Here is a 26,964-nt window from a genome sequence, read left to right as displayed (position 1 = left end):
ATAGTTTCACATCATTAAATACCATCCTGCAAAGTGGATAATTATTTAGTTAACTAGCCCTTTATTTTTAGACAATAAATTAGTTTTCTGATTGTTAGCAGACCTTCAATGATTTTTTAAGGTAAATTTTTGAATATATGCATAATTATTTACTTAATGTGAAGTGGAACTAATGTATTAAAGGGTATAGCAATCTGGAGCTTTTTAATATATGTTACCAAATAGCCCCACAGAAAGATTACACCAATTTTCATTCCCATTGCTACTCTGTAAATGCTTATATCCTTGTATCTTTGCCAACACTGGGTATTGCCATGTGACTAAAATTCAAACTAAAGAAATCTGGTATGCATTAATTTGAAAGCAACCATGACTCAAGTTTCTCTGCACAGAGTATTTAATGTTTAGCAGATTGCTCTGTGCAATAATTATGGGTTTCTTTACAATGTTATGGAAGCCCTTTTATTAAATTTTATATTCACCACTTTTTTTCAAGGTCCTTAAATAGTTCTTATGTTTTCAACTCTTAAACTTATGCTGTTAAAAATATGAGTTGCAGGGCTTTGTGTGTATGTATTTAGGATGATGACTAGATCTGTGAGGGTGAACCTTTTTTTTTATAAAAACCGCCCACTTTTGCAGTGCTGGTCAACCTGGTCCCTCCCGCCCACTAGTGGGCATTCCAGCTTTCATGGTGGGCCAATCGCAGGGCCGTTTGGTTGCTCCGCTACTGCCCACCATGAAAGCTGGAACACCCACTAGTGGGCGGAAGGAGCCAGGTTGACCAGCACTGCAAAAGTGAGCGGTTTTTATAAAAAGGTTCACCATCACGGGACTAGATAGAATTTTTGTGATTGGTTAGTCCACTGCCATCTTACAGCTTACTAAGTGTCTGTATGGCCAGTAGCCGCAGCCTCCATCATAGTCACCTGGCCAATGCAGGTGTGCATTAGATAAGGATAGTCGGTAATGAAACAACAGAGCCAATAACTGGTGGGCCATTACCGTTAATCCTAGCTTGCATCTGGCAGGCAAGTAAAAACACACACTGGGCTCCAAAACCCACTCTTCAGTGCTCACAAAGCTACTGACTTATCCGAGTTTCCTAGAATCAAAGGTTTCTAGCTCACCAGCCTTATTCACCTCTGTTCCCCATCTCCTTCTCTCTGCACAAACTCTGCACTAACTGGCTTCTCCCTCAGCACTCCACCATGTTGGCTGCCTCTCTTCTCCTCCACGTGGCCTTTCTCTGCTCTCCTTTCTCTGCTCTCTCCTCTAATGCTAATCTCAGGAACCAAGAGAGAGGAAGCTCCCGGACTGACCCCATTTTATTTTATTTATTTATTTTTATTTTATTTTATTTTTTAACCTGAAAGGTCTCCTTTTTTTTTTTTTCCAGGGACAGAGAGAGGGATAGATAGGGACAGACAGACAGGAACGGAAAGAGATGAGAAGCCAATCATCAGTTTTTGGTTGCGACACTTTTAGGTGTTCATTGATTGCTTTCTCATATGTGCCTTGACCTCGGGCCTTCAGCAGACCAAGTAACCCCTTGCTCGAGCCAGCAACCTTGGGTCCAAGCTGGAGAGCTTTTTATTTTTATTTTTTTTTCTCTCAAGCCAGATGAGCCCGCGCTCAAACTGGCGACCTCGAGGTCTCGAACCTGGGTCCTCTGCATCCCAGTCTGATGCTCTATCGACTGCACCACCACCTGGTCAGGCTGACCCCATTTTATAGTGTAGAAATCAAAACCTTTAATCCACTATACAAACAAGGAAGTCTCTGATACAAAGTCACTTATCTGAGGCATAATGGCATTCCTCATGAGAGTGCACCACCCCACATCATGCAATCAGTCAAGGGTGTGGGTTAAAGCTTAGTCTTAAAACTAAGCCTCAGGCTATAACAACCCTGCCTGCTTACAGCCTGTCCCCCACACCCAATACAAACTATAAGCAAGCAAACATATATATCATATTTACAAACTTATTTGACCAACAATGTCTCAGGAAGGAAACTTGCCCACATTCACTCTATCTGTTGGGATGTTCTCAGTTGCAACTGACAACTCAATTCAGACTAGCCTTGCAAAATGGGGGATATATTGGCTGATGAAACTGAAAATGGATCCTGATGATACTGAGCATGACTTGTCCTTGATCTTTCTTAGCCTTAGTTTTCTTATCTGTAAAAAGGGTGTTGGAGTCTACAAATTGTTTTCATGAATTTACTTTCTTACAGAGACAGAGAGTCAGAGAGAGGGATAGACAGGACAGACAGGAACGGAGAAATGAGAAGCATCAATCATTAGTTTTCCATTGAACGTTGAGACACCTTAGTTGTTCATTGATTGCTTTCTCACATGTGCCTTGACTGCGGGCCTTCAGCAGACCGAGTAACCCCTTGCTTGAGCCAGCGACCTTGGGTCCAAGCTGGTGAGCTTTTGCTCAAACCAGATGAGCCCGCGCTCATGCTGGCGACCTCAGGGTCTCGAACCTGGGTCCTCCACATCCCAGTCCGATGCTCTATCCACTGCGCCACCACTGGTCAGGTTCATGAATTTACTTTCAACCAAGTTTAGGCAATGAAGGGAAGGCTAGCCTCAGGTAGCAAATTTTTAAAGAAGTACAATTCTATTACACGCCTGGATCTAAGTTAACAAAGTCATGGGTTTTTTTTGTTTGTTTTGTTTAACATGTAGAGGTCCTTAGGCAACTCCAGTGTAATTAGTATTTATATAGTATAAAAATATTTCCAAAGTACTTTAGAATCTTTTTTCTTTTCCTTTTTCTTATTTTGGTAAGTGAGAGGAAGGGAGACAGAGAGACAGACTCCCCACATCCCCCCCGACTGGCATCCACCTGGCAACCCCAGTCTGGGGCCAATACTCTGCCCATTTGTAGCCCATGCTCACATCTGAGCTAATTTTAGCTCCTGAAGCAGAGGCTCCCGAGAGCCATCCTCAGCACCTGGGGCTGACATGGTTAAATCAATCGAGCCATGGCTGCAGGAGAGGAAGATAGAGAAGAGGGAGTGGAGGAGAAGCATATGGTCACTTCTCCTGTGTGCCTGACTGGGAATCAAACCCAGGACTTCCACATGCTGGTCCACCTCTACCACTGAGCCACTGGCCAGGGCCGAGTTTTATTCCTGTTGGTTACACAATCCTCAGACATCTTTTTCACCTCTTAGTTTATTTAACAAATCTATTCACAAATAGTGGGAAAAGAAAGTCAGTCCTGCGACTTCCTATTCACAACAGGTTATTATGACAATAAATTCCAGCTTGGTGGAACCCTGAGAGGTCTGTGAAACTGTCTGACAGCAACTGGTTGCTGAGTCACATTTGTACGCAAAGGAGCTAATCTCGAGCACTGGGTGCCTAATTTACATACAGGAAGAAATATTGGTGTTAGTGTCTTAGCTTCACTGGAAAATCTCTTAAAACTTGTGGCTGGTTGTTCAAGAGGAGGTAGTTTTTCTAATGTCAAGCTCCCTTAGCTCTTTAAAATTGTTTCTTTGATTGGTAAGAAACTTTTTCTGTGGTATTCCCTCCCCCCACCCCACTTTAGCTATTTGGCGTTCACTCTGTAACCTTTGAAATTTACTGCAGGAAGCATAAGTGCCCCTCAGAGACTATTCTAGTGTTCGGAAAAGGTCTTTAGGAAACAGGCTTTGTTTTAAAGCCATCGACTACCAATAAAATGTTTAACTATTTTCACCACAATATTTGGAATACTGATTTGTTTCATGGACTTAACCACTACCAGATTGCCACTCTTGGATTGTGTTTAGAGAAATTTTTAGACAGAAATAAATGCAGCGGGACCTCCATACCTTCCATTAGTACTCAGCCACCATATGTTTATCAGTAGTACTGGCAGACCTTGGCCTGCTTCTGCAGGAGAGGAAAGTGTCAGGAGAAAAACCAGCTAAAGGTTTTGAGGGAGATTATGTTAGTCAGGATCACCCTGCAGTGACAAATAGCCTCCAACATCCCTGACTTAAAACAATGAAGGTTTACTTCTCATTCACACTCTGAGTCCATTGAGGGGTGTCAGGGCTCCATTCTGGCTTGTCTTCACTCTGTGACCCAGATGACGGAGCAGTCATTACCTTGGGTTTCACTGGTCACGCTAACAGAAAAAGAGTTCTGAAGACGCTCACACCAGCCGTCAGTGCTCCAGTCTGGAAGTGACAGGCACTATTTCCATTCTTACTGGTCGCATTAGGCACATTGTCCAACTGAATTATAAAATGGTCCAGAGTTACAGTCTGACCCCCGGGCCTGAAGGAAGGAAACCAGTGAAAGGAAACCAGCAGCACCGGTGACTGCCACAGTTTACAGTTCTGATTGGCAGGTATCTGGCCCGCTCCCCCGCCTGCGGGTGAAATACATTCATCCCCGGCCTGAAGGAAACAAGGCTGAAGTCCTACCCAGTCACAGCATCTATGTCATGCACAGTAGGCTCTAAATTAGGGCATGATACAGATGCATTTTGACATCACCTGTTGATCTAGAAACTGTTCACCACCCACATACATTGTATTAATGTATAATGGTGAAACAAAGATTTGAAAACTCAGTATGCACTCTTATTCACAAAGGGGGTGAATAGGAGACATCTATTCACAGGACTTGAGTCATCCTAAATTTTGATGCATTTCTGAAATCTTCAGGACTTCCTGCCTTGTAGGTGGAGAATATCCTGGTTCTCCTCTTGGGGGGCGGGGCTCCCTACTGTATACTGCTTTCAACCCTTGGCTTTTCCCAGTGTTCTCCTTGATCACGTCTTACGTGTGTCCTCCATAGGGACTGAGCAGTTTTCACTGCTGCTCCTGGCTTTAGAGGGTTGGGGGCTGTAGAATTCTTCCAGGCCTTGAACAGTTTTCTCAGCCATTATATTATAGCTTCAGGCTTTTAGTTCCTTGGCTACGCAGCTCTTTTCAAAAGGAAATAGGTTTAACTGTTTCATCATTTATTTCCATATGCCGAGCCTGCGTTCTTGGCATCATACTTATATTCACTGTATGCCTTTGTGCTGTGCTTCCAGCCTTATTGACTTAGTGACACTTTGAACCTGTCAGACTTTGGTGGGGAAGCCACACTTCTAGTGTCTTTTACCCTGAGCTATTCTAATTGAAAGAATTCACTAAGAAGCCACAACTTTAACTGCATCTTTCCTTGGAGACATCTTAACCCATTCACAGTGTTAAGTGTGAGTGTGACAGTCATTTTCTTACTCTCAACCTCACCCCAAAGCTAAGCACTAATTGATCTTTTCACTCGAATATTTTCTCAGTTTTATCATTTATATGTTGGGAAAGAGAAGCAGCTTCATTTTTCCAGCCCTGCCAGTCTGACCCAATGGACTGTCAGTTTCCTTTCCTTTTTATCTGTAAACCAGTTGATTACTTTCTGAGCCCATTTGTTACTCTTTTTTTTTTTTTTTTGGTTATGCCTTTTTTTTTTTAAGATTTTATTTATTCATTATAGGGAGGGGAGAGAGAGAGCACGAGAGAGAGAGAGAGAGAGAGAGAGAGAGAGAAAGGGGGAGGAGCGGGAAGCATCAACTCCTATATGTGCCTTGACCAGGCAAGCACAGGGTTTTGAACCGGCAACCTCAGCGTTTCCAGGTTGACGCTTTATCCACTGCGCCACCACAGGTCAGGCTGGTTATGCCTTTTAAATTCAGCAAGCAGTAGCCAATAGTCACCAACATATGCTGCTAACATTGGCTCTTGAACCTCTTACATGAGGCCTCCTAATTGTTTAAGGTATATATCTGCCTTCCAGGTTATCACACATGACAGTTTTACCACATGCTTTGCCAGCCTCCAAAATGTTTCTTCACTTCTTGATGCCTGGCCTGTAAGCCAGTGTCACATTTTTTGTTGCTGTTGAAGTAGTTCTCCATATTAAGTAGCAGTCAGAATAGGCCAGGTTCTGTTGCAGTGACAGTCTCCAAATCTCGGTGGTTTAAAGCTCATGCTGTATGTCTTTGAGGATTGGCTGCATCCTCACTCTAGGACCTAGGCTGACACATTGGCCACTATCTGGGATGCTTTTCATCACCATGAGAAAGTTCTAGAGGGTCTCATGCCTATAACTTAATGCTCTGGCCTAGAAGCAATGGCCTACTCATCAGTTCTCACCATTAAAGCAGGTTTCCTTCAGCATTGTTTTTGAGCCCTATTCATGTTAAAACCTATAAATCTAGTTGGTTCAACTACATTTTTTTTTCTGTGTGACAGAGACAGAGACAGAGAGAGGGACAGATAGGGACAGACAGGAAGGGAGAGAGATAAGTGTCCATTCTTCATTGCGGCACCTTAGTTCTTGACTGCTTTCTCATATGTGCCTTGACTGAGGGGCAGGGGGCTATAGCAGACCGAGCTACCCCTTGCTCAAGCCAGCAATCTTGGGCTCAAGCTGGTGAGCCTTGCTCAAATCAGATGAGCCCATGCTCAAGCTGGTGACCTCAGGGTTTCGAACCTGGTTCTCTGCATCCCAGTTCCATGCTCTATCCACTGCGCCACCTCCTGGTCAGGCTCAACTACTTATCTATAGCCTTGGCTTTTATGAACACCAGCTTCTAGTTTAGACACACTTCGGTATGGTAGAAACCATATCAGATAAATAGATCATTTTACTCATAAGCATAAGTCTTGTGCCATTTGAACCTCATCTATTGCTGAACATCCTTGGTGAATACTGTAGAAATTTATTTAAAAAAATGAAACCTGGGCCTAACCAGGCAGTGGCGCAGTGGATAGAGTGTTGGACTGGGATGTGGAGGACCCAGGTTTAAGACCCCGAGGTCACCAGCTTGAGCCCAAGGTCGCTGGCTCAAGCAAGGGGTCACTCAGTCTGCTGTAGCTCCCCGGTCAAGGTACATATGAGAAAGCAATCAATGAATAACTAAGGTGCCACAACGAAGAATTGATGTTTCTCATCTCTCTCCCTTCCTGTCTGTCTGTCCCTATCTGTCCCTCTCTCTGACTCTCTCTGTCTCTGTCATAAAAAAAAAAAAAAGTCTGGGCTGACTCTTCCTCATGGGCTCATGCCAGTGCCTTTCTCTTTCCTCTCCTCCTCCCTCCAGGTGTGTTACCTTTGTCTTTCTCACTTTAAAGCTCCAAGGGCTCTTCTTCTACTTCTCTGACTTGTTCTCTGATGCTGCACAGCCCAGCTGGCTCACTTTGTTTTGTGTATGTGTGTGTGTTTTTCTGAAGTGAGAAGCGGGGAAGCAGAGAGACAGACTCCCACATGTGCCCAACTGGGATCTACCTGACAAGCCCACCAGGGGGCGATGCTCTGCCCATCCGGGGCGTTGCTCCATTGCAACCAAAGCCATTCTAGTGCTTGAGGCAGAGGCCATAGAGCCATCCTCAGCACGGGACCAACTTTGCTCCAATGGAGCCTCGGCTGCGGGAGGGGAAGAGAGAGACAGAAGGAGGAAGGAGAGAGGGAAGGGTGGAGAAGCAGATGGTCACTTCTCCTGTGTGCCCTGGCTGGGAATCGAACCCAGAACATCCACACACCAGGCTGATGCTCTACCCCTGAGCCAACCTGCCATGGCCCCCAGCTGCCTCATTTCTACTACCTCTGTAACTTTCTAAATAATCTTTCTCTTATAATTGGAAAAAAAAAAAAGACAACTGGTGTAAGACAGAGGAGTAAAGGAGGAATGCAAACATTCCATATCTAGAAATATCAACCGCTTTTGGTAAACACCAAACAGACTCTTATCAGTGTTTCAGCTAAATTTATCAAAACATCTGGAAATTCTGGCTTAAAGAAAAAGTGAGTCATAAATGATAGCTGTGTTGGGATGGTCTTCCTTCCTCTTCTGTCTCTATCTGCAGCTTAGGTATGGGAGGTGTAGATTTAGGGAGATCTTGATATCAGGTAGATAAATAAAACTGTGCGTTTAAAATATGACAGTGTCCTATAAAAGCATGAAAGTATGAATACAAGAGCATTCCGTTTTTCAGAAAGGTAAGGAAAGAATATAGGTAAGTGAATACAATTTCTACCGCCAGTAAACTAATGCAGTATTCCAATCCTGTTCTCTTTTACCTTAACCAAAACTGCTGATACAACATTTAACTGAATTTTCAAAACCTGACATTTTCTCCTCCTGTTTTGTTGAGTTTCCAATAAAAGCTTTGAAATGGCTGAAAAATGAGCTACGGGTGAAGCAAGAGGAAAGCAGGACTCAAAAAAAAAAAAATCATGAAATGTTTAGGTATCCATGTCACATTTTTAAAAGTGAGACTTCTTTGCAGTTAATTGCCTGTACTTTTAAATATTCAACCCAGCCAAAGGCCATCTAGCGACTCTGTCCCAGAGGTCCAATGACAGCTGTGGCTGGGCGGATCCTGGATTCCTGGTTCAGAACTGGGTTATTTTCTGGGTTCCACACTACTTCTTCTGTCCCTTCTGTGCTGAGATGTCACTTAATTTTCATTATCACTGAATTCTTTTTTTTTTTTAACTTCTGTGTGTACTGAAAGTTCTAAGTGTAAAATTTTCTTCATCCCTCCCTTGATCTCCAGCCTCCACCCGCAAATCTGCTCATTCTGCCACACCCTAACCGTAGTAACAACCTGGAGGGTGGCCTTCTATACATTTCTGTGGGCTCATATAATCATAAACCCATAGAGGTCTCTCTTCCTTCCATCCCCTGTCCCTTCCCCCTTTTCTTTTTCTCTTTCCCTTGTCTTCCTATCCCCTTTCTTTTCAAACCAAATAAGGTAAATAAATTTTTTAATTTTTTTCATTTTTTTAATTCATTTTAGAAAGGAGAGAGAGAGGGAGAGAGACAGAGAGAGGAGAGAGACAGAGAGAGAAGGGGGGGGAGGAGCAGGAAGCATAAACTCCCATAATTGCCTTGACTAGGCAAGCCCAGAGTTTTGAACTGGCGATCTCAGCATTTCCAGGTTGATGCTTTATCCACTGCACCACCACAGGTCAGGCTAAATAAATTTTTTATACTCCTATGAATCTTTTGCTTTTCTCATTGACAGAAAATTAGGGATATCTCTCCAGGCAGCTAATATAGGTCCCATTCATTTTTTTTTTTTAATGGTTGCCCAGTATTTCATGGTTTGGAAGTCATACATTTTTACTGAACAGTTTCCTTGTTAAAGGGCCATGCCCTTTTGTTCCCAGTTTTTGTTTGTTTTTAATTTGACCACTCCAAAGGGTGCTGCAATGAATATTCTTACACCTAGCCTTCAATATCGATGAGTTTAAAAATCTGGTCCAGGAGAGGGATTAGATGGAATAAAAATGTATGTGTACTTTTAATTTTAATAGATGTTGGGAGAATCTTTCCGAAATTGTTATCCTAGCAGTGTTCCAGAATACTCTTCCCCCATTCCAGCCAGGTGTCTACCCTACTTTGTTAAGAATGACTTATAACTGCAACAGTGATTGCAGAGCCCAGCCACCTGTTGACATACATGCCATAGAGTATTTCATTAGAGTTTAAAACTAGAGCTATGGTGAGCCTATATGATTAGAGGTGGTTGTGATGTTTTTTTTAAGTATTTCTTTTTTTTTTTTTTTTTTTTTTTTTTTTTTTTTTACAGAGAGAGAGTCAGAGAGAGGGACAGACAGACAGGAACAGAGAGAGATGAGAAGCATCAATCATCAGTTTTTCTTTGCGACATCTTAGTTGTTCATTGATTGCTTTCTCATATGTGCCTTGACTGCGGGCCTTCAGCAGATCGAGGAACCCCTTCCTCGAGCCAGCGACCTTGGGTCCAAGCTGGTGAGCTTTGCTCAAACCAGATGAGCCCGCGCTCAAGCTGGTGACCTCAGGGTCTCGAACTTGGGTCCTCCGCATCCCAGTCCGACGCTCTATCCACTGCGCCACCGCCTGGTCAGGCTAAGTATTTCTTAATCCATAAAAAATTTATAGTAGGCATGGAATGGAAGACCATTCTAATGCAGTCCACTCACTCAGATAAGGGAATTGAGATTCAGAGAGGTGGACGGAGTTGCAGTTGTTCTGAATCCTGACTTGAGGCTTAATCTTTTGCCTACACTGTGGGCCATGCTGACGGCACAGTGAGTTTTAGAGAGTTGACCAAGAAATGTCACCTGTGAGCCAAATTGACTAATACAGATGTACTGTTCCCAGTTTTCTATTGTCTTCTTCTAGGAAGAGCAAGCGTCCCAGCCTGCACTGGGCTGTGTGGGATTTGTTTTGCAAAGATAATAAGACATTTGTTAACTTGGTCTGATCAGTTGAATTTGTTGCTCTTTCTGTTTGGGTAGTTTGGAATTCTGTTCTTCCATACTGTTGGAGTTACTGCTCACTCAGGGTGCAGCAGACGCAGCTCAGTGACAACAGTGATGCACAGGAACCAGGATTTTGTGCCCGGGGATGGCTTCCTGGACGCACCTCTCCCACCTTTCTCCCTGTCATACGGATGGAGAGGCGAGTAGGGCTGCCTAGAAAAAAGAATGTTCGTAGGTCCCACTTATGTTCCTGGCGATGTAACCTCTAGGTATAGCATGCACAGTTTGAGCAGGGCTCACTCACATGGATGTTCTCTAGGGCCACATAAACTAGACTTTTTGAAAGAAGTCATTTTAGCTCCCTGTGTCTTTACTCAGTTTTAACATTACAGTTTCAGATGTAGCCCCTGAGTCTGCTGACGGAATGAAGAGGGAGGCTGCAGATTTTGGCTACTCGTTTGGGTTTGCTCTGTGTTCATTACACAGAACTTGACAGCAAGTACAGCATTAACTTTCCAGGTTGCCTCTAAATAATTTCAGGCGGGTGTGCCCAGCCAGTTTACCTAATAACAATAAAAATCATTACAGTGGAGATCCATTTTGTCATAAACCAACAAACCACTCCAGCAGATTAAGACTATACAGAAGTGTGCGCGTGCGTGCTTGCGTGCGTGCTTGCGTGCGTGCGCGCACACACACACACACACCCTCATTTAAATATCAATAGTTTTGGTGACTTTAAGTGAAATGATGTATAATGAAATCACTTTTACCATAGGCTATTGATATAAACAGGAATTAAGTTCTTATAGTACCTCTTACAATATTTTTCAAAGACCCACTGTGTGTGTGTGTGTGTGTGTGTGTGTGTGTGTGTGTGTGTGTTTGAGTGTTTATACAATGCAGTCAGTTTTAGAAAATGGACCAGAAAACATCATCTGTGAGGTACATATGTATCCCCACATCTGGAGGCAGGCCTTCGTGTGGCAGGCTTGGTCAGGAGCTGCACTGTGGTTCTTCTGGTTTACTGGGTCTCAAGCCCGTAGATTGGAACCACTGGGAAACTTTTTAAAAAGTACTCATGCCTAGGTTTAGCCACTGAATTAAATCAGAATTCGTGGGAGAGGAGACCAGAAGTTGGAATGTTCTGTTCAGGGCACTTCTAGCACGCCGCTGGGTGGGCTGTTTGAGATGGAGTGTCTCTGCTTAATAAAGAAAAAAAGGAGATAGAACAGGAGTTTTCCTCTTTAGAATTCTGCCACCATAGGGATCGTCATGTCTACCCATCAGCTCTCATAGCCCACTTTTCTCCCTTTCTGCTTCCTGTTTATTCTGTAGATGAAAGCAGTGGAATCGTGCCTTATACAGTCAGCTCATGGGGGCAAAAATCAAATGCTGTAGAAATTATCGTTGAAAAGCACCCTAGGAAGGCACCATAAGGGTTAGAGATCAACACATGGCCTATTGGTATACCTAGGATAGCCAGTTTTTCCTCTGGCAGCAGAACAGGTCCTTGTTTCTTTGGCTAAGATTCTGATACAGTAGCATCTGGGGGCCATGATGCATGCAAAATATGTATCTTTTAAGTATTGGAGCTGCACCAATCTTGAGATTCTCAAGCCCTGAGAAGCACGTGGGAATTGAGACTGGCTTAGAGAGCCACAGAATTCTATTTCATCTCAGTCAGTCCTGATGCAGACTAATTAAGTGGAATGGTGTGGACAGACTCGTGGGCATCATGTAAATGACGAATTTCTCCTTGCCTGTCTTATCTTTTGGCACATAGAGTTGAAATCAAGTACATTGAATGTTGGATGCACAGGTAGATGTGATGCCGTGGCATTTCATTGTTGAATGTTAAAAATGTCAAATATCTCTTTGCGCGTGTAGAATTCAGGAGCACCCTTTCTTTCTGTCTTCTAGCATTCCCGTGGTTTGGCATGGATATCGGCGGAACACTGGTTAAACTGGTCTACTTTGAACCGAAGGATATCACAGCTGAAGAGGAACAAGAGGAAGTGGAAAACCTGAAAAGCATCAGGAAGTATTTGACTTCTAACATTGCTTATGGGAAAACCGGGATCCGAGACGTCCACCTGGAACTGAAGAACTTGACCATGTGTGGGCGCAAAGGGAACCTGCACTTCATCCGCTTCCCCACCTGTGCTATGCACCTGTTCATTCAGATGGGCAGCGAAAAGAATTTCTCCAGCCTTCACACCACTCTCTGTGCCACGGGAGGTGGGGCTTTCAAGTTTGAAGAGGACTTCAGAATGGTATGTGGGTTTGTCCATGTTAAAACAACAAAACCACCTCTTAGAGAAAGAAAGAAAACCTCTCATATGTCCATAATTATGGCATCTTATACCAAAGAACTAGATTACTATTGGCCTTGGGACTTTGGACCAGTTTATTTCACCTCTCTGTGCCTCAGTTTCCTCGTTTATATGAATAGCTACTACCTCATAGGGTTGTTACATGAAGGATTAAATGAGATAATACATACCTGGCACTTTGTTAATTCTCAGTATTAGATATTATCACTTTTGTTACAAGTACTGCTGCAGCGTATGCTAAAAACAAGATGATATAGAACTCCCTTATGAAGTATTGTAGAGTTTTCCACAGACACTACAGTTTCTTGAATAATGACTGGTTCAGTTTTGGGGGGTTTATTTATTTATTTATTACAGAGACAGAGAGTGAGTCAGAGAGAGGGATAGACAGGGACAGACAGACAGGAACATAGAGAGATGAGAAGCATCAATCATCATTATTTCATTGCACGTTGCCACACCTTTGTTGTTCATTGATTGCCCTCCCATATGTGCCTTTACCGCGGGCCTTCAGCAGACCGAGCAACCCCTTGCTGGAGCCAGCGACCTTGGGTTCAAGCTGGTGGGCTTCTGCTTGAACCAGATGAGCCCGCGCTCAAGCTGGCGACCTCAGGGTCTCGAACCTGGGTCCTCTGCATCCCAGTCTGACTCTCCATCCTCTGCGCCACCGCCTGATCAGGCAATGACTGGTTCAGTTTTATAGATATATAGACTGAGGCCCACAGAAAAAGCTTTCTATAAATCTTACTAAAAATTGTTACTTCTGGGCCCTGGCCGGTTGTCTCAGTGGTGGAGCGTCAGCCTGGCGTGCGGGGGACCCAGGTTCGATTCCCGGCCACGGCACATAGGAGAAGTGCCCATTTGCTTCTCCACCCCCCCTTCCTCTCTGTCTCTCTCTTCCCCTCCCGCAGCCGGGGCTCCATTGGAGCAGGAATGGCCCGGGCGCTGGGGATGGCTCCTTGGCCTCTGCCCCAGGCGCTAGATTGGCTCTGGTCGCGGCAGAGCGACGCCCCGGAGGGGCAGAGCGTCACCCCTGGTGGGCGTGCCGGGTGGATCCTGGTCGGGCGCATGCGGGAGTCTGTCTGACTGTTTCTCCCCGTTTCCAGCTTCAGAAAAATACAAAAAAAAAAAAAAAAAAAAAAAGGTTAAAAAAAATTTGTTACTTCTGTCTACCCATTTGCATTATGGCTTTTTGTTCTATGAATGTCATGCAGAAGTTTTGCTCACAAAGAAAAATGAAATCTTTGATGTTATTTAGAGGTGGATTCCTTTATTAGTGACCATGATTTAGGGAGCAGGTGCTACATAATGAGAATAATGCTGTCTTGTGATGGGCAGTGCATTCCAACTCTGTGTTGCTCATTTAGGACAGAGAAATGTGGCTGGAGATACGAGTGTGACATGGCGTCCAAACTTTCTCTTCACTTAGCAATTCCTTAACAGCTATGTGTTTCAATTTACCTATCTCTACAGTCGAGGTAACCTAGACTGTCAAGCCTCATCTCACAGGGAATAAAGTGAGAATAAAATAAAATAATAGGTGGAGAAAATAAAGGAAACTAGAGTAACAGAAGTGATTGCGTGTGACCTATGGTGGCACAGTGGATAAAACACCTACCTGGAACTCTGAGGTCGCTGGTTCAAATCCCTAGGCTTGCCTGGTCAAGGCACATATGAGAGTTGATGCTTCCTGCTCCTCCCACCCCCCTTTCTCTCTCTCTCTCTCTCTCTCTCTCTCTTTCCTCTCTCAAAAATGAGTAAATAAACATAGAAGAAGGAAAGATTGGAGGATTTGGGGATTAGTTGAAAATATAGTGAGGTGAGATGTAACATACATTTTCTCAAAGCCGAGAGTACAAATTACTGGCACTTTGTCGTGGAAGTAATGTGTGTGTGCTGCCGAAGCGAGCACTGTCGTGCAACTAATGTAATCCAGTCTTGTCATAAAGATGATCATTAATGAATAAATTAATGAGTCAGTGTGCTAGTCATGGTATTAAGCTATAAATGAAAAATTTATTTGTATTGTCAAAGGTAACATTGTTTATCTCATTGATTGTATTAAGCAGTTTGTAGAAGAGTTGGCAACAGAGTCCTACTGCAGTATCCTAAGTGAGACAGATTGTATTCCGGCTTTGGCCTCTTTCTTCTGTGTCCCCTTTTCCTACCCAGCAGTAGAATTTGATGCTGCCACCTACTTAAATGATTCATGGGATCTTTTTCCCATCAAAGAGGCCCAGTAATCAAAGAGTTTTGAAACTGAAAAGGTTGAGATCCAAAAATATGAAAATTAAATTTTGAGTTCCTAATCGAAAAAGCATTGAACCTGAATTCTAGTCCTGTGTCATCATTTAACTAGCTGAGTGACTTTGGATGAGCTATGTCCCTGCTATGGACCTCAGTTTCATCATCTGATTTTTAGGATATCAGAAGTAGAAGTGACCTCCGGAGAACAGGAGGTGTAGCATTCTTGTACATATGGATAAGAAAACTAAAGCTAAAGAGAGAGTAAGAGGACCTAGGAGTGCCCCCTATGTAAGTGCTGGGGCATCACCTCAATTCTTATTCAGACGGAAGGAATGCTGACCCAACCCTAGTGCTTTGAGCTGCCTAGGTCACTCAGGGACACTCTGTTTATCTCCACTGTGGAGCCCAAAGTTAACCAAAGTGACCTGGAGCATTTTTGCAATGTCCATCAATGCCTCTGGCTCTCCTGTGGGGAGAGGAAGTTACTCAATATATGCTGGCCATGAGCACCACGTACGTGTGTTTCTCAAGATCCTGAACTGAGAAAGGTCATACCTATTGCAGCTAAAGAAACCTCTGCTCGTTCAGCCAGGCTGTTGGAGCCTAATGAATAGACTGGAGCCCAGAGCAAGTGTTAAGTATGGTCATATGCTGCTTAAGGACGGGGAGATGTTCTGAGAAATGCATTGTTACTTTCTTTGTCATGCAAATGTCATAGAGTGTATTTACATAAATCTACATGGGTTACTACTATATGGTACAATAGCCTATTGCTCCTGGGCTACAAGCCTGTACAGCATGTCACTGTACAAAATAACATGAGAGTAAATGAAGCACAAGAGAAAAGGATGCAGTTGTGAGATGGGGTAAGCACGAGATGTGTAAGGCTGCTGCTGGCATAATAACATGGTATGCTGTTTCATAGCATCTTATTATTCTTATAAGTAGAAACTGTATACCCTAAAACAACAACAAGAATAGTAAGTTCAGAAACATAATAATTTTTGTTATTGTCAGGTATTATGCACTGTACATAAATGGATGTGTTATACATACTTTCATACGACTGGCAGCACAGTAGTTTTTCTACACCAACAGCACCATAAACACATGAGTAATGTTTTACACTGTGATGTTACCACAACTACGATGTCACTAGACAACAGGAACTTTGTAGCTTCATTGTAACTGTATGGGATCATCATACATGCAGTCCCTCACTGACCAAAATGTCATGTGCCGCATGACTGTATTAGCCAAACAGCCTGGCCAGGCAGAGCATATACCTTTAAAAGAAAATATATGGGCTGCCTTCTGTTTCCATGCTCAGTCTTGGCCAAAGCGAAGGCTGAATTGAAGAAGACTGATCTCTTCCTGTAGCCTGCTTGTCAGTGCACTACCCGATGGCCCTTATACTTCCAAAGTTTGTGAGGATAAATAGGTTTTATCATCCTCGTTCCTGAGCATTTATTCACTCAGCAAGTATTTATCATGGTCCTTCTATGTGCCAAGCACTATAAAGAATTAAACAGCCTGACCGGGCGGTGGTGCAGTGGATAGAACATCAGACTGGGATGCAGAAGACCCAGGTTCGAGACCCTGAGGTTGCCAGCTTGAGCGAGGGCTCATCTGGTTTGAGCAAAAGCTCACCAGATTGGACCCAAGGTCGCTGGCTCGAGCAAGGGGTTACTCGGTCTGCTGAAGGCCCGCGGTCAAGGCACATATGAGAAAGCAATCAATGAACAACTAAGGTGTTGCAACGTGCAACGAAAAACTAATCTCTCCATTCCTGTCTGTCTGTCCCTGTCTATCCCTCTCTCTGAGTCTCTCTCTGTAAAAAAAAAGAAAGAAAGAAAGAAAGAAAAGAAAGAAAAGAAAAGAAAAGAATAAAACAAAGCCCCGATCCCCATGAAGTTATATCCTAGTGCAGGGAAATGAACAATCTTCAGATAAGCTCATGAATATGGAAGAAAGCAAATGGCAATATCTGGAGAGACCAGCAGGACAAGGGGATGGGGAGTGCTGGATGGTCCTTGTGTAATGAGGGAACGTCGGAGCTGGGTTGGGAAGAACTAATAGAGCAACCAGGCCAGTATCTGGGGAAGAGCATGTTAGGCAGAGAGAACAGTAAGTGTTAAGCCCTTTAGGTATGCTAAATCCAAGCTCTTCACTTTTCTAGAATAAAAAATTGAAGGCACTTACTTAGTTGTAAAAGATCAGTGTATACTGCTGTGTATGTTAACCTCACGAACAATAAAATGTATTTGTCAAGTACTGTCATTGTTACTGTATAAAATCACTGTTTTTGTTATAATACAATTTTGCAGATACATGTTTTAAAAATCTGAGTAATTAGGACTAAAGATATTCAGCCGGCCCTGATAGCTAGCAGTTATGTCTGATGACTATATAATTTTCATTTATAGTAAATATATTTAAAGTTCATTTTCTTCATCCAATTTAGAAGGTTTAAGAAAGAGCTATAAACCATGAGACAAACATTAAATTAGATCCCTGTGTAGAGGACTTTCTTCTTTTTTTTTTTATAAAGGACTTTCTTTTCTTTTTTACCCTCCTTCCCTCCTTTTTCTTTTCTTCTTTTTTTCCTCCTTTCCTCCCTCTCTTCTTTCTTTTTTTAAGATTTTAGGATTGCTATTAAAAAAATTTCTGATGGACAGAAGTCAGCCTTCAAATTTGATAAGAAAGAAATTAGTAAGTCAGTGAGGAATCCCACCATTTGGTGTGATCTCGAAGGGGAGACCCCTGTGTGCTTGTGCACCAGGACACTGAACACTGTAGAGTTCAGTTAAACTACTGTTTCCCCACTGCCTATATACTATGAGTTGTTTCAAAGAATCCACTAGTGTTTTATGTACCAAATCTAATATTTTCACCCAAAACTACACTTTCTTTTCTTTTCTTTTTTTACAGAGGCAGAGATAGACAGGGACAGACAGACAGGAACGGAGAGATGAGAAGCATCAATCATTAGTTTTTTGTTTTTGTTTTTGTTTTGTTTTTTCATTTTTCTGAAGCTGGAAACAGGGAAAGACAGTCAGACAGACTCCCGCATGCGCCCGACCGGGATCCACCCGGCACGCCCACCAGGGGCGATGCTCTGCCCATCAGGGGGCGATGCTCTGCCCATCCTGGGCGTCGCCATGTTGCGACCATGGCGACCAGAGCCACTCTAGCGCCTGGGGCAGAGGCCACAGAGCCATCCCCAGCGCCCGGGCCATCTTTGCTCCGATGGAGCCTTGGCTGCGGGAGGGGAAGAGAGAGACAGAGAGGAAAGCGCGGCAGAGGGGTGGAGAAGCAAATGGGCGCTTCTCCTGTGTGCCCTGGCCGGGAATCGAACCCGGGTCCTCCGCACGCTAGGCCGACGCTCTACCGCTGAGCCAACCGGCCAGGGCTAATCATTAGTTTTTCGTTGCGCGTTGCGACTTCTTAGTTGTTCATTGATTGCTTTCTCATATGTGCCTTGATCGCGGGCCTTCAGCAGACCGAGTAACCCGTTGCTGGGGCCAGCGACCTTGGGTCCAAGCTGGTGAGCTTTTTGCTGAAGCCAGATGAGCCTGCGCTCAAGCTGGCGACCTCAGGGTCTCGAACCTGGGTCCTTCCACATCCCAGTCCGATGCTCTATTCACTGCGCCACCACCTGGTCAGGCCACAACTACACGTTCTAACTTCAATAATAGTATTCTTTAGAATGCAAAGTAGAAAGGCAAAATAGAAAAAAAAATTGTCCTCTTTGTCCACCTAGCTCTTCATTATTACATAGATACTTTCCTTGTGAGTTTTTTCAGTCCAAAACTAACATTAATTAGAAGTTAGAAGTGACTCTTTATTACTTAAGAACAAAAAACTAAGTAAAAAAAATAAAAAGCCCTGCCCATTGAATAAGCAGGATATAACAACAATCTTATTTGGTAGATATGAGATTTAGGGACAACAAAAAGATTTTCTGATTGTTTCATTCCATTTTTTTTTTAAATATTAGGACTTAAGGATTGACCTTCCATCCATTAAAAAAAGAAAGAGAGGCCTGACCTGTGGTGGCGCAGGGGATAAAGTGTTGACTTGGAATGCTGAGGTCGTGGGTTGAAAACCCTGGGCACATATGGGAGTCGATGCTTCCTGCTCTGCCCCCCCCTTCTCTCTCTCTCTCCTCTCTCTTTAAAAATGATTAAATAAAATCTAAAAGAGAGAGAGAGAGAGAGAGAGAGAGAGAGAGAAATGGAAAAAAAAAGGATTGGCTTTCCTTAAAGGAACAATCTAAAAAAGTTAATAAAGGTGGAAGAATCATCCAGAGGGAGTGTGGTGATTGTAGACATGTGGTATTCTAAATCTAAACTGACCGTTCAAGAACATTTGTTAGCTTGGTTTCTATTATTAATCCAGGGACTTATCTGTGATAGTTAGTGCAGGAGCATTGAGTTTGGTAGACAGTCATTGTCCAGTTCGTTCCGGCTTATACTCTTGACCACTCGTGTGTTTATAACTGGGTATTCAGGGAGGAAGACGCCATCTTTGGGGTTTTCTCAGATTTCTCACTCACAGACCATGTTGGAAATTCATCTCTCCAGTTTCTATTAGGTCTCCTCTGTGAAAAGAAAGTGCCCTGAGTGTAATTTGTAATTCAAAATCAACTATTTTATATGCAAATTGTTCTTGATTTAGTAAGATAACCTTTCCTGCCATTTCCAACATGATTTATGGAGCCAGTGTCAGCAAAAGCACCTAGGGAAGTATAAGGAAATAAAATACCATACAGATATGTATTTTATTAATTTCTTTTTTTTTTTCTTTCTGAGAGGAGGGGAGATAATGAGACAGACTCCCACGTGCGCCCTGACTGGGATCCACCTGGCAACCCTCGTCTGGGGCTGATGCTTAAGTACCAAGCTATCCTCAGTACTTGAGACTGATACTTGGACCAACCGAGCCACTGACTGCAGGAGAGGAAGAGGGAGAGAAGTGGGAGAGAGTGGAGGAGAGAATCAGATGGTCACTTCTCTTGTGAGCCCTGACTGGGGATTGAACCTGGGACATCTGCACGCCAGGTGGACACTCTTATTTATTGAATAAACCAGTCAGGGCCTTATTCATTTCTGAAATACAATTTTGACACTCATTTCTCAACTACAGGAGAGTGATAAAACTGGTTCAGGGTGGGTCCATAGCAGGGGTCGGAACCTTTTTGGCTGAGAGAGCCATGAACACCACATATTTTAAAATGTAATTCCATGAGAGCCATACAACGACCCATGTACGTTAGGCATTATCCAATAAAAATTTGGTGTTGTCCCAGAGGACAGCTGTGATTGGCTCCAGCCACCCGCAACCATGAACATGAGCAGTAGGAAATGAATGGATTGTAATACATGAGAATGTTTTATACTTTTAACGTTATTTTTTTATTATTATTAAAGATTTGTCTGCGAGCCAGAAGCAGCCATCAAAAGAGCCACATTTGGCTTGTGAGCCATAGGTTCCCAACCCCTGGTCCATAGAATGCTCCCATGAGGAGTATAGGACTATAGAACCTTTTAGGATGGTTTTTTTTTTACCATCTTTATTTATTTATTTATTCATTTAACTCTTTAGTTAATTATTTTTGACAGATTGAGCTGAAGCACATAAATAGAACCTTCTACAATTGTATCCTGACCATGCTTTGTGTTTAGGATCTTTTTTTATTGTTTATTTTTTTGGTGAGAGAGGGGTGGGGGGACAGATAGGGACAGACAGACAGGAAGGGAGAGATGAGAAGCATCAATTCTTTGTTGAGGCACCTTAATTGATCACTGATTACCTTCTCATATGTGCCTTGATGGGAAGGGGGGGAGCTACAGCAGAGCAAGGGTGCTCAAGCCAGCCACCTTAGGCATCAAGCCAGAGACCATGGGGTCATGTCCGTGTTCCCACACTCAAGCCAGTGAGTGACCCTACACTGGAGCGGATGAGCCAGCACTCAAGCCGGCAACCTCAGGGTTTCAAAGCTGGGTCCTCTGTGTCCCAGGTCAACGCTCTATCCACTGCGCCACTGCCTGATCAGGCAAGATCCATATTTTTTCTAATTTTAGCATTCAGGGAATCATTGATACACAGAAAACTAAGCCCAAAGAAGATGTTTCTCTGTAGCAAGAATCCGGACATTTTGTTATAGACTTTCCACAAAGTTAATTCCATTGTACTAATGAACTGCGAAGTCTGAAGAGTAACTCCCATCTTGTTTTGAATTTCAGCTGGTGTATATGAAAGTCTTAGCAATGATGGTACTCGTTGCTTACGGAGGGAAAGCCGTCCTTTCTCCTGGATGGTGAAGACTTCTGAGGGAGGTCTCTGTGGGTCTCAGTGAAAGTGACTCATATTTCTGTTTCCCTGTTTGGGAATGTATGTCCTCAGGCTTCAGAAATATTCATCCCTCGATAAAATGCGTAGAAGAGTGTTTGTTTGTTGCTAGCACTTTCTTTGGAAATTATTTTGAGGAGTAAGGTGAGACAGCAATCTCTATCCATGTTTGTGATACTGTTTCCGGATGTGGCTATCAATACTGTTGGCAGACCTCTAATTAATTTTTAAGTGGGTTAACCTCTAATACCAAGACTGGCTGATGAAATTGTTACTTTTCAGTCTGGGGTAATCCAGGAGGTGATAATTTTCCAGTTTCATTTTAAAAGATGTTTATTGAGCCTGACCTGTGGTGGCGCAGTGGGTAAAGCGTCAACCTGGAAATGCTGAGGTTGCCGGTTCAAAGCCCTGGGCTTGCCTGGTCAAGGCACATATGGGAGTTGATGCTTCCAGCTCCTCCCCCTTCTCTCTGTCTCTCTATCCTCTCTAAAAATAAATAAATAAATAAAAATTAAAAGATGTTTATTGAGCAATATTACAGGTCGGCCTTTGACCATGGTGCTCAGGGGGTACCCAGTGAACCTAAAAGAAAGCAGAATGTGGCCGAAGCTGCAAGTGTGACAGAGGAGGCTGAGGGATTCAGTACTGAGTGGCATCTGCACTGCTATGTCTCACTTTGGTCTTCCAGGTCTCCAGATAGTCTTATACATCTAGCATTACCCTCTTCAAATGTACATGAATGTATGTATCTGATGCAAAAGTTTCACTTGGTAAAAAAAAAAAAAAAAGGAATGTTTGAAATCACTTAAGAGAGATTTAATTTATCACCAGCTATCATTTCGAATGATCGTTTCTTTGCATTAAGAAAAGTTCTGCCACCTTGTTGGTAACCTGTTCTAACTAATACTGTTCTACAGAGATAGCTCCAGGGGATTTTGTTGAATGGAAAATTCAGATGAGTGACACAAAGTTTTCTTCTAGCTGTCAACTTTTGTAATGAAGATGATACTCTTTTTTTTTTTTTTTTTTTTTTTTTGACAGAGACAGAGAGAGCCAAAGAGAGGGACAGATAGGGACAGACAGGCAGGAACAAAGAGAGATGAGAAGCATCAATCATCAGTTTTTCGTTGCGACACCTTAGTTGTTCATTGATTGCTTTCTCATATGTGCTTTGACCATGGGCCTTCAGCAGAACAAGTAACCCCTTGCTCAAGCCAATGACCTTGGGTCCAAGCTCGTGAGCTGTGTTCAAACCAGTTGAACCTGCGCTCAAACTGGCGATCTCGGAGTCTCGAACCTGGGTCCTCCGCATCCCAGTTTGACTCTATCCACTGCACCATCGCCTGGTCAGGCAAGAGAAGCATCAATTCTTTGTTGCAGCTTATTAGTTATTCAGTGATTGCTTTCTCATATGTGCCTTGACCTGGGGGGCTACAGCAGAGTGAGTGACCTTGGGCTCAAGCCAGCGACCTTGTGCTTCAAGCGAACGACCTTTGGGCTGAAGCCATGAGGTCATATTTATGATCCCACACTCAAGCCAGCGACCCCTTGCTCAAAATGGTGAGCCTCCACTCAAGTTGGATGAGCCTGCACTCAAGCCTGTAACCTCGGAGTTTTGAACCTGGGTCTACAGCATCCCAATTTGACGCTCTATCCACTGTGCCACCGCCTAGTCAGGTGAACATGATACTTTTTAGGCAAAATACCGTAATACTTGTATATGTTTCCAGGTCCCAGAAGTAGTACTGATGAATGAAGATAAGAGAATAACAGCAAATCTGTGGAAGATGTTTGTAAGTTGTATCTTGTAGGGAAAGTTATTTAAGCTCTGTGAGCCTTAACCATAAAATAAGGACAATAGTACCTACTTATAGGGTTTTTGGGAGAATCAAACAATCTAGTACAAGTAAGTGCTTGGCATGTAGTAAGCAGTAATTGGACTCCCTCCCTCCCTCTCTTTCTCCCTTCTTTTTTTTTTTTTTTTTTTTTTTTTTTTTTTTGTATTTTTCCAAAGTTGGAAACTGGGAGGCAGTCAGACAGACTCCCACACACGCCCGACCAGGATCCACCCAGCATGCCCACCAGGGGGCGATGCTCTGCCCATCTGGGGTGTCACTCTGTTGCAACCAGAGCCATTCTAGCGCCCGAGGCAGAGGCCACAGAGCCATCCTCAGCGCCCTGGCCAACTTTGCTCCAATGGAGCCTTGGCTGTGGGAGGGGAAGAGAGAGACAGAGAGGAAGGAGAGGGGGAGGGGTAGAGAAGCAGATGGGCGCTTCTCCTGTGTGCCCTGGCCGGGAATCAAACCTGGGACTCCTGCACGCCAGGCCAACGCTCTACCACTGAGCCAACCGGCCAGGGCCTCTCCCTTCCTTTTTTTTTTAGGTGAGAGGAGGGGAGATAGTGAGGGAGACTCCTGCATGTTCCCTGACTGGGTTCTACCTGACAACCCCATCTGGGGCTGATGCTCCAGTACCAAGCTATTTTTAGCACCTGAGGTTGATACGCTCTAATGGAGCTATCCTCAGGGTCTCGGTCTATACTTGAACCAATCGAGCCACTGGCTGCAGGAGGGGAAGAGGGAGAGAAGGGGGAGAGGGTGGGAGTAGAAGCAATGGTTGTTTCTCCTGTGTACCCTTACCAGGAATTGAACCTGGGATGTTCATATGCTGGACCAATGCTCTATCCACTGAGCAACTGGCCAGAGCCAGTTTATATTTTTCTAAAAAAAATTTTTTTAAATAATTAAGGTAGACCTTATAAATTATCTCCCTTCATTAGATTGGTTCAGTTTCATGTTGATGTTTGCTAGGTTGATTGATTGTTTGACATTTGTTTATGGGAAACCATCACCAGTCCAGACCTCTAGACCAACAGTAATACCATTCTTGAGGATCATGAATTGAACTTTTGAGAATGCAAAGTGGCCACTCACCCCTAAGGCTAGCCCATAGCCAACTCATTCTCCTTTATTTTTTTCCCTCTATACCTGGGAGAAAGGAGTTTTTGTCTTATAGGAGCATAAAAGAACACATGGAAGCCACCCCAGCTATTAATAAAAGAGCCAGTATTTGTTGAGTTTCTTGTAATGTCAAGCTCTGGATAAGCGTTTTACATATGTTATTATCATGTCATTTTCACAACAACACTGTGCAGTAGGTATTATTATCCCTATTTTACAGATGAGGAAACTGAGGCTTGAGAAGTTAAGCAACATGCCCACATCTCTCAGTCAAGTATTGGAGCCAGAATTCAAAGCCAGGTCTGCCTAACTCCAACTCCCAGGCCTCAGAAAGGGGGAGTGGGACTTCGTGGGCTAAGGAGATTGTTCCCCACTTCCGGGCATAAGGTGCCACCTTTGGGAATCTCATCTCTTGCCAAGGAAGGTTAGGATTCTTGCTGCTTCCAGAACATTCTCACTCCTCACCCTGTGGGATAGCTGCGGTCTCAATGGTATGCTGTATTTGTTTCCTTGGACTGCTGTAACAAATTGCTACCAATTTAATGTTTTAAGACAGCAGAAATGTATTCAGTTGTAGTTCTGAAGACCAAAAGGCCAAAATCAATGGGCTGTTGGGTCCACATTTCCTTCGGGGGCTCTTCGGCAGATTCCTTTCCTCGCCCCTTTCAGCTTCTGGTGGCTCTTGGCATTCCCTGGCCTGGGGCGCAGCTCTCTAATCTACCTACATTTTCACCTGGCCTTCTTCTCTGTGTCTGTCAAGGACAAGGGAACTTGTCATTGGAACCCAGTAGATAATCTGGGACGTTGTCTTCATCTCAACATCCTTGACTTAATAACATCTGCAAAAACCCCTTTTCCAAATAAGCTAACACTCACAGGTTCTGAAAATTAGGATGTGGACATTATCTTTCAGGGGACACCCTTCAACCCACCATATGTGCTGATGATCTGCTGTCATAGCAAACAGGCAACCTACCGTCCTTTCGGTCTCACGGTGGGCGGACGGTATGTCCGATGTCTGGCCAAGACTAATTATCAATAAGATTTTACAACTTGGTGTTTCCGTACATTTAATGTTAATGACTTTTTTTTTTTTTTTTTGTATTTCTCCAAAGCTGGAAACTGGGAGGCAGACAGACTCCCGCATGCGCCCGACCGGGATGCACCCAACTGGGATCCACCCGGCATGCCCACCAAGGGGCGATGCTCTGCCCATCTTGGGGCGTCGCTCTGCCACAATCAGAGCCATTCTAGTGCCTGAGGCAGAGGCCACAGAGCCATCCTCAGCACCCGGGCCAACTTTGCTCCAATGGAGCCTTGGCTGCGGGAGGGGGAGAGAGACAGAGAAGAAGGAGAGGGGGAGGGGTGGAGAAGAAGATGGGCGCTTCTCCAGTGTGCCCTGGCCGGGAATCGAACCCGGGACTCCTGCACGCCAGGACGACGCTCTACCACTGAGCCAACCAGCCAGGGCCATTAATGACATATTTTAAGTCCAGCTAAAAGTCTCTGGCGCTTCCCCTAAGGCCACGGCCGTCTTTCTCACCAGGTGTTATTCTCTTTCAGATTGCAGACCTACAGCTCCACAAACTGGACGAACTGGATTGTCTGATTCAGGGCCTGCTCTACGTCGACTCTGTTGGCTTCAACGGCAAGCCGGAATGTTACTATTTTGAAAATCCCACAAATCCTGAATTGTGTCAAAAAAAACCATACTGCCTTGATAACCCATATCCTATGCTGCTGGTGAACATGGGCTCAGGTGTCAGCATCCTGGCAGTGTACTCCAAGGACAACTATAAAAGAGTTACTGGGACCAGGTAAACTTGGTTTTCACTAGGAGAACCTTTTTATACCGAAACCCAGGTCTCTTCCTTGAAGACTAGCTTTAAAAAAGATTATTTATAATTAATACATTTTTAGAAGAAAGATCTTAACCTCTGTCAGCCAACAAAGTTTTATTGGATATGTTATGAGGGTGATTTATATAAAGGTAAATAAAACACCATCCTGCCCCATTGGAAACTGGGCGGGTTGAGGAAAGAAGGCTCATACACACATTAGAAGTTTCCCCCCAAAGCAGTACATATTAAGTGCCAAATGAATGGCAGGTACAATAAGCAGAGTAGAATCCAGATGTAAGGATGCTTGGGATGGTCAGAGAGGGCTCTGGCCATCTTTTAGAACCACCTTGGTGCCCAGCGCAGGATTAATTGCTTGAAATAATACATCATTCCAACTAGTAAACCAAACTGAGTTTATAAGGAATGTTTGTTACCCTCGGGAAGATGCTCCAGCTGAAAACTGGACTAGTCCGCATACCTTCCAGGGAATTTTGGAATTGAACGGACAGGGAAAACCACCCTGTCACCACAGTCGAATAGAATGCCTTGTTTTTTCAGTGCACACACCCAAGGGCAGATGGTTGGGCTCAGCTTCCTCTTAATGGGGATTCAACGTGGGGAAAAGATCTGGCATCAGACACCTGAGACATCCTGGTAGAAATAAAATTAATCAGGATTTTCTTATTTCTAAGAGAAGGGTTTGGTATGAATGTTTCTCCAACTTATTGGACCACAGAACCCATTTTTGGAGGAACAACTTAAGTAACTTAGTGCCATGTGGAATGCGGTTTGGGGGATGATATTGAAACCATTATTTTTCTGGACCTCAGGATCCTTATTTGTGCCATGAATGGGGTTGTTTCTTAGTTTCTGCAGGCTTTTCCAATACTGAGATTCTGCAGTATTATTCACCCAGTAGGATGAGAGCTCTGCTTTCTACTGTACTTCTAGGACTTGTGGTGGGTTTGTATGAA

The 26,964-nt window shown here is 43.8% G+C and overlaps 1 protein-coding gene across 3 annotated transcripts in view; it reads left to right on the top strand.

Annotated features, from left to right (window-relative positions):
• Positions 1-26,964, top strand: part of PANK1 (pantothenate kinase 1) — a 75,322-nt gene that overhangs the window by 31,130 nt on the left and 17,228 nt on the right. For all 3 annotated transcript variants that reach the window (XM_066239405.1, XM_066239406.1, XM_066239407.1), the window contains exons 2-3: positions 12,176-12,528; positions 25,713-25,966. In XM_066239405.1, the coding sequence (XP_066095502.1) occupies positions 12,176-12,528; positions 25,713-25,966 (607 nt within the window). The remainder of the gene's footprint in view (positions 1-12,175; positions 12,529-25,712; positions 25,967-26,964) is intronic.

Source organism: Saccopteryx bilineata, chromosome 7 (genome assembly GCF_036850765.1).
Source record: "Saccopteryx bilineata isolate mSacBil1 chromosome 7, mSacBil1_pri_phased_curated, whole genome shotgun sequence".
NCBI classification, from domain to species: domain Eukaryota; kingdom Metazoa; phylum Chordata; class Mammalia; order Chiroptera; family Emballonuridae; genus Saccopteryx; species Saccopteryx bilineata.
This window is presented reverse-complemented; position numbering and strand designations above follow the sequence as displayed.